The following is a 12,383-nucleotide window of genomic DNA, read 5'->3' on the forward strand; positions in this document are numbered from 1 at the left end:
CATTTATAAAAACAAGCAGCAGGCTGAGCCCTGGTTGAGGCTGGAGATGACTTCTTGCTGGGAACACTTGGGGTTTACACTTTGGGAGAGGGGGGAAAGGCAAAGGCACTAAGGAAAGAAGGCTGCCAAACAAGAAGGAGCCCGCGCGGCCCGAGAGCACCGCGCATGAGAGATGGCAGTAGACTGAATTTAACTAGGGAATAAGTGCACTTACAAACACGAGCAAATGGACCTTTTGCTGCTCTTTTATTTGCAAATCACCTTATTTAAAAATATATATTTTAAAAATATTATTTAAAAAGTCATCCAACAGAATCACAAACTTCTTCCTTGTAGTAGAAGTTGTGCTACCATCCTGGTCACCTGTGGGTTCACCACGCAGTCCAGCAGGTCGTCAGTAGTCACGAGTGCTTGGGAAGTGGCTGCGGTGCTGCTGGAGGCCACGTGTTCCGCAGACACGGTCTCACCTCTGTTTGGCACTTGTTCCCACTTGGTGCCATGCAATTGTCCAAAGCCTTCTCCATCCTTGTCAACAAAGCCTTTACCATCACCTTCCACTACGCCTCCCCTTTCTGACAGTGGTTCTTCGGTTAGCAGTGTGACAGCGACCAAGTTTGGGCCAAAAGGGTCCACTGCCTTCTGTTTTGTGGCTCTGTGTTTGTTCACGTTTGGGCTACATGTTTGTTCTACCTCCACATGGCTGCAAGCGTGTAATTCTTCCTTTTTCCTGTGCTTCCCATTTGTTTGCAATGCTTGGCCTTCTATCTCCCCGGATGCTCTATGATGCTCCAGGAAGGCAGACACGGCTCCATTTAAGTAGTGACAATTGACTCCGTGGGATATTTCCTCAACCTAAAGGAAAAGAAAGCCCTTTACCATGGTTACGCATGTTCAGTTAAATTGGAAGCCAAACGCTCTGGCCAGGGCTGCCTCAGTGCAGGGAGCAGAGCGCTGTGACGACAGCCAGACGCAGCCTACCTCCGTCGGGTTTAACCAGGCCCTGGGGTTGCGAGGGTCCTCTGCGGTTTTCAGGGCACACACGAGCACGCGGGTGATTGCCTCTTCCACCCGGGCCAGGTGGTCCTCTTCCTAAGTTGGGATAAAAACACATTTCAATCATTTGCCTTTGTGTCTCATGGCTTGACACAGACCACAGAGTCTCTATTTAACTCTGTGTTCCATTCTCTGGCATCAATATAATTTTTGTTCCAGAAGGGATGCGTGCATGCTATTGGCAAACCCATAATTTTGATGTATTCACTATCATCTGCCATCTAGAAGAGTTACGGAATAGCTTACCAGCCAAATCCAGGTATGTATTCTCTGAATCTATAAGACATAAAACTTGGGATGTTTCCCCCAACTTCCCCTGCTTTGATATGCTTACATTTTCTGAAAAACAGTACCATAGATGAAGGAATAATCCCTACAGAGTTTGACAAGAAAAGCACTTGAGCAATAGGAGGAAAATTATAATAAGCATGCATGGCTATAAGAATGAGGTGGTTAACCATCTAAACATGGTTTTCTGAAACGTAAATAAGTATAAACTATAGCATGAGTGATAAATTACACCAAAATCAACAACTTCTGTTCACCAAACTGAAATACATGAACTTTCTGGAACATGAAATTAGCAACACATGAAAAGAAAAAAAACCAAGATGTTTGTAAAACATATAATTAATGAAAGGTTAATATTCAGATTATACAAATAATCTGTGCAAACCAGCAAGACAAATGACTGGATTTTTGTAACGAGCAAAATACAATAAGACAAGCATTTTAGAAAGAGAATCATTTGGCTAATAAGCATATGAAAATATGTTTAACCTCCAGGGAAATGCAAATTAAGAAACTTAGGAAACTGATCAAAATGGATCTGACAACTCCAAGTGTGGAGACGGAAGCCACACTTGACTCTGAGGGTGGAGTGCTCTCGGGGCGAGACGTAGAAAACACACCCTCTGCAGACCGGCAACACCACTCTTACACCACACGTGAGGCGCACCCCCCAGTGGACGTCCAAATGCCAACGAAACACTGAAACAACCCAAACTCGACAAGAAAACGTCGGTGAGTTCCTTTATGACTTGGAAAAGGGAAAAATCTTCCTAGCCATGACTCAAAACCCCGACAAAAAAGTTCAACAACACATGCTGTTGGTGAGGCCTTGGAAGAAACAAGCACTCTCATCTTACAGATGCTCGCCGATTCAGCAGTGAAGAAGTGGAATCTAGCAGAACCTCAGAAAACTAAGTATACATTTACTCCCCGTAAGGAATCCCCGAGATCCACTCTACCAAGTTAAAACAGCACGTGCACAGGGTTATTCACCGGCACCGTCTGTAACTGCGAGAGATGGGACTGAACCGAAACATCCAAATGGGTCCTTTTAGAGTCTGGGAGAGGTGGTGGGTACAGGGAGGAAGGGAGACCTCTCTGAGAGATATGTTTTCATACAGTTGGAAAAGCTGAATGTTTTAACTATTCAAAATATTAAATTATATCACATCTGGAAAAAATCCTTAAAAGTAAAATCAAACTGAAATACATGAACTTTCTGGAACATGAAATTAGCAACACATGAAAAGAGTTCCTTCACAATGACTTCTGAACAAATACTTTGTACCCCCCCCCAAAAAAAAAAATGGGATATAGTCTAATGATAAAAAGATTTGCAAGGAAATCTTAAACTTTATTTGTAAGCTTCATGGTTAGTAGTGATACCAGAATTCGAATTTTAACTATAAATTCGGCATCATAAAAATGTATTACTAGATAAAGCGAGTAAGTAAACATTTTACTGCTATTAAGGACCCAGATAAGGACTCAGTGTGGGAGATAAAAATGCAGAAACAAATAAGGAAAAAACCCTATAACATTAATTGTGAATTAGAAATATAACAATACTTGTCTATCTGTCTACCTTACATTACACTTTAGCTGAATCATTGCAAGAACCTAGAAACAATGTCACCCCAGTAGCAGTGAGCAGCTTAGAGCCTAGATCTTAGTTTCTAAAGCCATTCCTCATTAAAAGGGAGCAACAATTGGCTTCTGAGTTTGGAGCAGAGGTTTCTTTTTGTACCAGACCCCTAGGACTCACTGAAAGACTCACTACTAAGGATGCAGCAAAGTGCATCAGCAAGCTTGAAGACATTTCAGTAAAGCACAAATGAGACAGAAATTCAGAATTTTAGTCAGGAATGCTCAGCCAACCAGTATGATGAAAATGAATAGGGATGACTGTGAAGTATTGGATTTAGCCTTAAAGAAACAACTTCAGGGGTCGGCATTGTGGCATAGCAGGTAAAGCTGCCACCTATGATGCCAGCATCCCATGTGGGCACCGGTTGAATCCCAACTGTTCCACTTCCGATGCAGCTCCAAACCAGAAGATGGAAGATCTCTCTCTCTCTCTCCCTTCTTTCTCTTGTAACTCTTCCTTTCAAGTAAATAAAATAAATCTTATTAAAAAAAAAAAAAAAGAATCAGTGTCACAGGTACAGGACAGGGGACAACCTGACATGACAGCATTGTGTGCAGAAAAGCACAGTAATTTCAGAGCTGAATATGACCCAATGAGACAAGCTTACTGAACAGGTGAATGCAGTATAATGAACATGACTGAAGGAACTCAGTATCTAATTCATAGGAAGGAGGAATCACGCTCCACCAAATAAAGCCCAGTGCTATTCAGTGTTAGGTGCTAAACATTAAGAGGGCTGTTCTTGACCCAGTAGCTCTCCACCTCACAGCAACTGAGGACTGAGGCTTGACAAGATTGAGAAACTACTTAGGTTAGACAGCTACTAAAGGCCACCTATAATCTAAGTCGGCCTGATTCCAAAGTCTATGTCCACGAAAGGTGGACAGCCTAGAAATTAAAGGTATTTAAAAAAAAAAAAAAAAAAAAACACGGAAGAAACTAGAGGTTTTGAACTTGGAGGAAGAAAATTATTTTAGAAGGGAAAAAGCCTACACAGTTAAAAAATAATGGATAGGATTACAAGAAGGCAGACGACGGCTCCGCTGTTTAGCCATGAATGGGCTTCCCTGGGAGGTGACGCATCTTTCAGGTCTATCGCAGGCGCCACTCTAGCCCCGGGGGGAGGTGGTGGTGGACACCTCCTTGACATCTGCTCCCGTCCCAGTGCAGCATGCTACAAGCAGATTCTAACGGTGAGTCTACTGGTGTCCCTCCTTACTTCTCACTGAAGCCCTAGGGGCTACAGCTCGTCTCTTCTCTAAACTCACACGATGCCACTTCCTGTTACGATATCCCATAGGTTCTTCCTCTTCCAAAGCCCTTCCATCGCCAGAGGATAGCAGAAACCTGACTGAGGGGAGGGTGCAGCTGCCAGAGGGCTGACAGAGGCAATCATAGCTTTGGGTTCAGGAGAGGCGAGGCGTAATCAGGGCCCCATGTTAGAGAGGGCACAGGTGCAATCAAAGCTTCTGGCCAAAGACAGCGCAGATATAATTAAAGCCTTGGGCTGAAGCGACAGATGTGAGCAAAATGGGCAGCTCTTGGCATTATCATAAATAGAGCCGGCAACCAGGAGTGAGCACAGCATACCGGAGGGAAAGGCCTGTGGGAGAAATGAGGCACAAACCTAGCACTGAGAGGCTGCCTTGAGAAGATGCACACGTTGAGAGGGAGAATTCTGCAACTGGTAATGGGGACCCTGAACCAAGAAGCAGATATGCCCAGCCCAGATGGTGGGCGACGGACTTGCACCTGGGACACACAGATCTGGCCAAACTCAGCACAGTTTTCCTAACAATAACTGTCAAGAGAGAGGCCCCTGCAAGCCAACATCAGGGCCCATTGTGTGTTCTGAGCACAAAGGGAGTGACTCATCACTAAAATCCCTATTTCCAACCTACATATCCGTCAACAGAGGCTAGAACACGTAATTACAATACAGCAAAACAAAGTATTACTAGAGTGTTCTACAAGTTTTGCACACTTTGTGTATCTTAAAAGTAGAGATTACATTTATTTAAAAAAAAAAATGTACCAGCTCAATCCATGAGTTTATACTGACAGTGACAGGATCGATGGATTCCACGTAATGCCACCAGTGCCTGGGAACAAACAGAACCTGGAAACCAAACCAAAAAGCGGTTAGCACAAGAACAGCATATTTCATTGTTATGTCAGAATCAGACTTCACCGAGGCCACTAGGAAAACAAGGAATACAAGTGAACTCACAATAATACTGCCAAAGAAAAGGGAAGCAAAGGGGCTGGTGCCGTGTGCAGCGGGTTAAGCCATGGCCTGGGACGCCGGCATCCCACATGGGTGCCAGTTTGAGTGCTGACTGCCCCGTTTCCAACCCTGCTCAATGCTCATGTGCCTGGGAAAGCAGTGGAGGATGGCCCAATTGCTTAGGTCTCTGTACCCATGTAGGAGACCTGCATGGAGTTCCAGGCTGCTAGCTTTGGCTCGGCCTGGCTCAGCCCTGGCCATTGCGGCCATGTGGGGAGTGAACCAGTAGATCTGGGAGTGAACCAGAAGATCTCTCTCTTTCTCTCTGTAACTCTTTCAGATAAATAAGTCTTTTTAAAAAACAAAGGAAAGGGAAAAAGGAAGCAGGAAAACCCCACACTCTTTTTTTCCTTTTACTCCTTTCTTACTGACAAACGTGCATATCCTACAAAGCGTACACTCACTTCTCTACTCCCCTTAATCCTAGGCCCTCCCCGTCTGCATCTAAATCTTAGTACAGGATGCTGAAATCCTAACTTTTCTTTCTCTCCAGCACAAGTTTTATGTACTTCGAGAAAGGGCACTGCTGAAACTATGGCAGGGTTTCTGTCCCCTCCCAGTTCAAGATCTAGCTAACGAGAAGGCAAAACGCGGAAAAGTGGCCAACCAGTGGACATGTGATGCTGGAGAAGTTCACGGGCGGACAAAGCAGACGTGAACGAGGTCAGGGCCAACCTAAGTGGAGGAAATGTCACTTGAGTGAGAGCTAAGAGGGGATTCTGGCAGAGAAAAGAACAAGGCCACGCCTGGAAGGAGAGGTGGGGCAGGCCACCAAGGCAGGGCTGTGCAGGGCTATCCAGCAGTCAGGCTCACCACCACCATGGCGGAAGTAACAGGAGACAAGTGAAAGGCTGCCACAAGTGGGGGTCATCGGGGGGCCCTGAGTTCAGAAGACAGAATCTGGACTTCATCCTGTGGCATTGGAAGTCTCACAGGAACTGAGTAGGGGCTGTTTAAAATAGTGGCATTAAGAGAGATTCTTGCAATGCTCCAATTATGAACTGCTAACATTAAGGAGGAAGGCAGAGTGAAGAACAGAGATGGGCAGAGTGAAGACGACAGGCACCCAGCCAGATTCAGTAAGAGACTTCCTCTGGAAGTGGGCGCAGCCATCCTGGAGACGATACAAAGCTTTCAGGCTTCAAATTTAGCAAAGTAGGTGCACTTAGTTCTGAACAAGGCGGGTCTGAGAGGGGAAAAGAATGCCCCTTAGGAGGACTGGGCATTACAATAGCCACTAGATGCAGTCACTAGGAAGTCACGAACATCCTATCATGGAGTACAGTTTCAGGAAAGTGGTGAGACAGGGAACAGAGTTAAGGAATGGACAGGACGTAAGAAAAACTCGTATAATAGATAAAACCACTCATCTGAACTTGGCTGTTAAAGATAGAAGAAAAAAGTTACAACCACTGCACATTCACTTGAATGGTTATAAGGATAATGATTTTAAAAAAAGGGACAGCAGGGACAGGCATTTGGCCTGGAGGTTAAGACAGACCTGGCTGTCTTACTCGCCTCTGGCTCCTGATTCCAGCTTCCTGTTAATGTAACAGACGCAGGAGGGCAGCGGTGATGAGTCAAGTCATTGGGTGCCTGCCAAAAAGTGGAAACAACCCAAACGTCCACCAGCTAAGGAATGGATAAACAAATGTCTCATAGTTCCATCCAAAGGAACATTCTCTGGCCACACAAAGAAATGAAGTACCGATAATATTCTACAATATGAATGACCCATGAAAGTACTGTGCTATGTAGAAGTCAGACAAAAAAGGCCACATATTTTATGTGAAATGTGCAGAATGGACAAATCTAGAGAGAAAACAGATTCATGGTGCTTGGAGCCTGGGGATGCACCGGGAGTGACTACTTGGGGGCTCAGGCAACCCAGTCAGGTCAGATCATCTGAGCTGAGCAGGTCAGATTGTGGGTCCTGAGCAGGACGCAAGCAGGCAGTCTGTGAGGAGGAGGCAGTAGAAGGAAGACAGGCAGAGGAGTCGCAGGGAATCCAGGCTCCTTAAGAGACTAAGAAAATCTTTCAAATTATTAATAAAGTGTCGGACAGCAAGAACCAGTGTTATAAAACAAACTGTCCCCACCTGGCAGTGCACGAAGCACAGCGCCCTAGAAAATGTACTGGAAATGGTCCTTTATGACAGCAATGCCCATTCTTGCTTAAAAGCGACGCGCCCTTAATTCCTTTGGCTGTGTTGGCCGTGTCGGCCACTACCTGGACGCATTCAACCCGCATGTAACCACGTGGCTTTGGTTGTATCGCAGCTGAACAGACAGAACTGTGGATCAGGATTCCAGTGGTGCTCTGTTACCCTGTCTGGGCACCTTCTCTTAACCTGAATGCAAAGGGCTTATGTGCGCATTGTTCCTAAAGCCCATTCTCTTCACCAGTAGGAGGAGCTGTGCGGCCTCTTCCCATCTCCTTTCCAGAACCTGCGAGGGGAGGGGTGTGTGTCTGAAGCTACAGCTGGGGAAGGAAACCGTTCTCAGTTAGAGGGGTGGTTGGGGGTACACAACAAAGAACGCGAGCAAGTTACAGCTGTGTGTCCACGGGTGGGCACCCTGTTACCTGTCCTGGGCTCAGCGTAACCACATGTCTTTGAGCTTTCTGGAACTGTGGGAAACGCTTTAGATCAGGGTTGACAACATTGACTTTGCTGAACACGCTGGATTCCTCATAAGGGATTCGTGTTGGATAAAGGAAAGGAGTATCTTCAGGAGGGAAGAGGTGCCACATTTTCCTAGTTGAAAAAAAATAAGATAGAAGTCAGTACCCTGAACAAGTATGTTAAGAAGGCAGCCGTTAAGTGGTTGTTTTTACGCATTTAAATCAACGCCAAAGGAATGCAGGCACCTGGCCTGTTTCTCACTCGGTTCTGGATTCCCCTCTGGGTACCTGGGTACCTCACCTCCCGGAGGCAGCTGCTCTCACTGCTCCGACAGGACCTAGTCTGGAAGATGGCTCTTTCTCGTCACAACCCAGCCTGCCTCCTCAGAAATCTTTTCCATCCCAGCTTATAGACCTGCTCAGAGAAACTCTCCCCTTTTAAATATTCATACTCATGTCAGCCTGAGCAAACCTCATACTTCCATATCAGAGTTTCCAGACTTCTCGTCTGGGTGGTAAACTCTGTAAGTTAATTATTTGCTGTTAATCCATTACACAACAGAAACGCACTAACAGAGCTGCTGTTGCGGCACCGTGGTTAGGTCATCACTTGGGATGCTCGTATTGGAAAGCCTGGTTCCGGTCCCAGCTATTCCACTTCTGATCCAGTTCCCTACTAATGCATCCTAGGAGGCAGCAGATGATGGCTCAAGTGCCTGGGTCCCTGCCACCCACAGGGGAGACCCAGGTGAAGTTCCAGCTTCCTGGCTTCTTCAACCTTGCCAAGCCCTGGCTGTTGCAGACATTTGGGGAGTGAACCAGTGGATGGAAGATCAATCGATCTCTGCCTTTCAAATGCATACCATTTTTTGGAAAACTTTTTATTTAATAAATATAAATTTCATAAGTACAACTTTTGGATTATAGCAGTTCTTCCCCCATACCTGCCCTCCCACCCCCAAACCATCCCATCTCCTACTCACATCCCATTCTTCATTAAGATTCATTTTTAATTATCTTTAAATATAGAAGATCAACTCTACACTAAGTAAAGATTTCAACAGTTAATGCATACAATTTTTAAAAGAAAAGCATGAATAATGCCATGTAACTAAAAGTGATATGGGGATTTTTTTTTTAAGATTTATTTATTTATTTGAAATGCAGAGTTACAGAGAAAAAGAGGCAGAGAGGGAGAGAGAGAGAGGTCTTCCATCCACTGGTTCACTCCTCAGGTGCTGCAGTGGCTGGAGCTGTGCCAATCTGAAGCCAGGAGCCTCTTCTGGGTTTCCCACGCGGGTGCAGGAGCCCATGGACTTGGGCCACCTTCCACTGCTTTCCCAGGTCATAGCAGAGAGCTGGATTAGAAGTAGAGCAGCCGGGTCTTGAACCGGTGTCCATTTGGGATGCTGGCACTGTAGGCGGCGGTTTTGCCTGCTACGCCACAGCACCAGCCTCAGTTACAGGAATTTTTTTTTTTTTTTTTTTTACAGGCAGAGTGGATAGTGAGAGAGAGAGACAGAGAGAAAGGTCTTCCTTTTTGCCATTGGTTCACCCTCCAATGGCCGCTGCGGCCGGTGCATCTCGCTGATCCGAAGCCAGGAGCCAGGTGCTTCTCCTGGTCTCCCATGCGGGTGCAGGGCCCAAGGACTTGGGCCATAGCAGAGAGCTGGCCTGGAAGAGGGGCAACCGGGATAGAATCCGGCGCCCCAACCGGGACTAGAACCCGGTGTGCCAGCGCCGCAAGGTGGAGGATTAGCCTGTTAAGCCACTGCGCTGGCCAGTTACAGGGATTTTTAAAATGCGAAAATCCAAACAGTTAACTTTTTTTTAAATGGGGGTAATAAATAAATAAATAAATAAAACATTAGACATAATCATGCTTCATGTCCATAATGAAGAACCTCTGAGGCAAAGAGAAGCGATGCGGACAGATGAAAATTTGTAGATGGGTGGTGTTTGGTGTCACGTGGTATGCTAACATCCCACACTGAGTGCCTGGGTTCAAGTCCCTGCTCGGCTACCATTCCAGCTTCCTGCTGATGCACCCTGGGAGCAGCAGGTGATGACTCTGTCACCATGTGGGAGACCTGCATGGGGTTTCAGGTTCCTGGCCAGAGCCTGGCCCAGCCCTGGCTCTTCCGGGCATTTGGGAAGCGAACCAGTAAACAGGAGATCTCTCTCTTTTTCTCTCATCTCCCTCTCCTTCTCTCTGTTGCTTTGCCTTTCAAATAAATGAAACTAGAAAGAAAATTAAAAAAAAAAAAAAAGAGAGAAAACAAAAAACTCCCCTTGTTCTGAGGAAAAAAAAAAAGCCCCAAAGCCCTCTGGTGACCCCTTGCAGTCACCGGAAATATCCGTCCTTTCTGAACTGAGTAGTGTCTGTTGTTTTCAAACTAAGAAACAGACATTCAAGCCCCATTTTTGCTTTGGAAATTTGAAGATCTGGGAGGAATAGTGATATGCTTTACTTTTCAAAAATTCATTCTGGCACTGAAAGGCAGCCTCTCAATTTACATAGTTTCACCTTAGAAACCACACAAGCTCACAACTCATTTGCCTCATCTCAGAGCTCCATCCTCCCGCATCTTGGACCAGTTTGGAAGCAGTTTTGGTGTTCAGTATGTTCGGAATTGTAGAGCTAGAGGGACTCTGAAGAGGTCACCAGTCCAACTTCATTTTCTAAGTGGTGGCAGGGAGACTCAGTGCCATGTCACTCATGGGGCTCGTGGTCAGTGGCAGCCCAGAGCCACACTGCAGACTTGCTGGCTTCTCCATACCCTGCCCCCACCTGCACCTGCAGCACTGACTGCTTCCAGGGGAAGGGCCCTAATGACACCTGCCCTGGCCGATGTGCTATGTGTCCTTCTGTCAGATCAGGTGTCAATCGCCACCTCCTCCCCTGCTCAAAACCCTCTCCTGGTGACACAAGCTGATAGCACAGACAAGAAGCAGTATTTGGGGCCTGCACTTTGGGGTAGCAGATAAAGCTGCCACCTGCAGTGCTGGCATCCCATACGGGCACTGGTTCAACTCCCAGCTGCTCCACTTCCGATCCAGCTCTCTGCTATGGCCTGGGAAAGCAGAAGATGGCTCAAGTGCTTGGGCCCCTGCACCAGCAGGGGAGACCTGGAAGAAGCTCCTGGCTCCTGACCCCTGGCTTTCCATAGGCCCATTGCGGCCATTTTGGGAAGTGGATGGAAGACTTCTCTCTCTCTTTATCTGTCTCTCTGTAACTCTTTCAAACAAATAAATAAATCTTAAAAAAAAAAAAAAAGAAGAAGCAGTGTTTGCCTGTGAGTCCCCTTGGTCCCCAGTGTACAACCTACACTCGCAGGCTCCCCTGTGCACCCCACACTTCCCAGGGCCTCTCCACAGCCTCCATTTGTGTCTTCTGAACACTGAGCCATCTGTCAGAGCCCACTGCAAATGGCAGCTGCCCTAGGAGATCCTCCCCAATGGTCGCAACAGGAACGCACTCTCTTCTCCAGAGCCTCGGGGCAGGGCGATGGCAGCGCCCGCCTGCGCCCGGGCTGTGAAGTCTCAGGGACGTTCACTCTCCACCTCCTGCAACACCGGAGCATGCGCACTGCGTATCCACTGCAGGGATTTCACTACTCAGGGCCATGCAGGCCAGAAAACAGGAAACAGCGCTCAAACAGAGCTATGTCAACTTTTTTTTTTTTTTTTTTTTTTTTGACAGGCAGAGTGGATAGTGAGAGAGAGAGACAGAGAGAAAGGTCTTCCTTTGCCGTTGGTTCACCCTCCAATAGCTGCTGCGGCCGGTGTGCTGTGGCCACTGCATCACGCTGATCCGAAGCCAGGAGCCAGGTGCTTCTCCTGGTCTCCCATGCGGGTGCAGGGCCCAAGCACTTGGGCCATCCTCCACTGCCTTCCCGGGCCACAGCAGAGAGCTGGCCTGGAAGAGGGGCGACCGGGATAGAATCCGGCGCCCCAACCAGGACTAGAACCCGGTGTGCCGGCGCCGCAAGGCAGAGGATTAGCCTATTGAGCCACGGCGCCGGCCTGCTACGTCAACTTTTTATCAGCGAAAGAAGCTGGGTTTTTCTGGCCATTATTTTTTTTGCCAACTCGAATTTCTTTGGCATTTTCCCAACTTGAAACATATGGAGAAATTGGCTACTTAAAACTACGCCCTCTCCAACCAAGTTTCAGCTTTCAGACTATGAGGTCCACAGGGCAGAGACCACACACGCTTGCCTCGCGGCCTGCAGCAATGTGTCTGAGCCGCTCACGGCCCTTTAACAGAGTCCTGTTGAATCACACAGGTGCCTGCCTTACCGGACTGCACAGCCTGAGGAGCACAGCACCCGGGACACGCGCTCACTGCACAGCGCCTGTGGCTCTGGGAACCACTCGTGGTCCTTTCGGCGGGTAACGGCTTCAGGGAGCTGCACGCGGCCATCTCTGTTTCCCTCCTGTGCTGCCCTGTAAATGTCCTCAGTGGCCAGGACAGCAGA

General features: G+C 47.3%; 1 protein-coding gene across 1 annotated transcript in view; it reads right to left on the reverse strand.

The window, feature by feature from the left end:
- Window positions 1-234: 234 nt before the first annotated feature.
- HSPBAP1 (HSPB1 associated protein 1) overlaps window positions 235-12,383 on the reverse strand; it is a 54,056-nt gene continuing 41,907 nt past the window's right edge. The window contains exons 5-8 of the mRNA XM_062208884.1: window positions 7,864-8,035; window positions 5,028-5,111; window positions 979-1,089; window positions 235-852 (exon numbers count right to left, since the gene is read on the reverse strand). Coding sequence (XP_062064868.1) covers window positions 316-852; window positions 979-1,089; window positions 5,028-5,111; window positions 7,864-8,035 — 904 coding nt within the window. The 3' untranslated portion in view covers window positions 235-315. The remainder of the gene's footprint in view (window positions 853-978; window positions 1,090-5,027; window positions 5,112-7,863; window positions 8,036-12,383) is intronic.

The sequence above is a fragment of the Lepus europaeus genome, chromosome 2 (assembly GCF_033115175.1).
Source record: "Lepus europaeus isolate LE1 chromosome 2, mLepTim1.pri, whole genome shotgun sequence".
NCBI classification, from domain to species: Eukaryota; Metazoa; Chordata; class Mammalia; order Lagomorpha; family Leporidae; genus Lepus; species Lepus europaeus.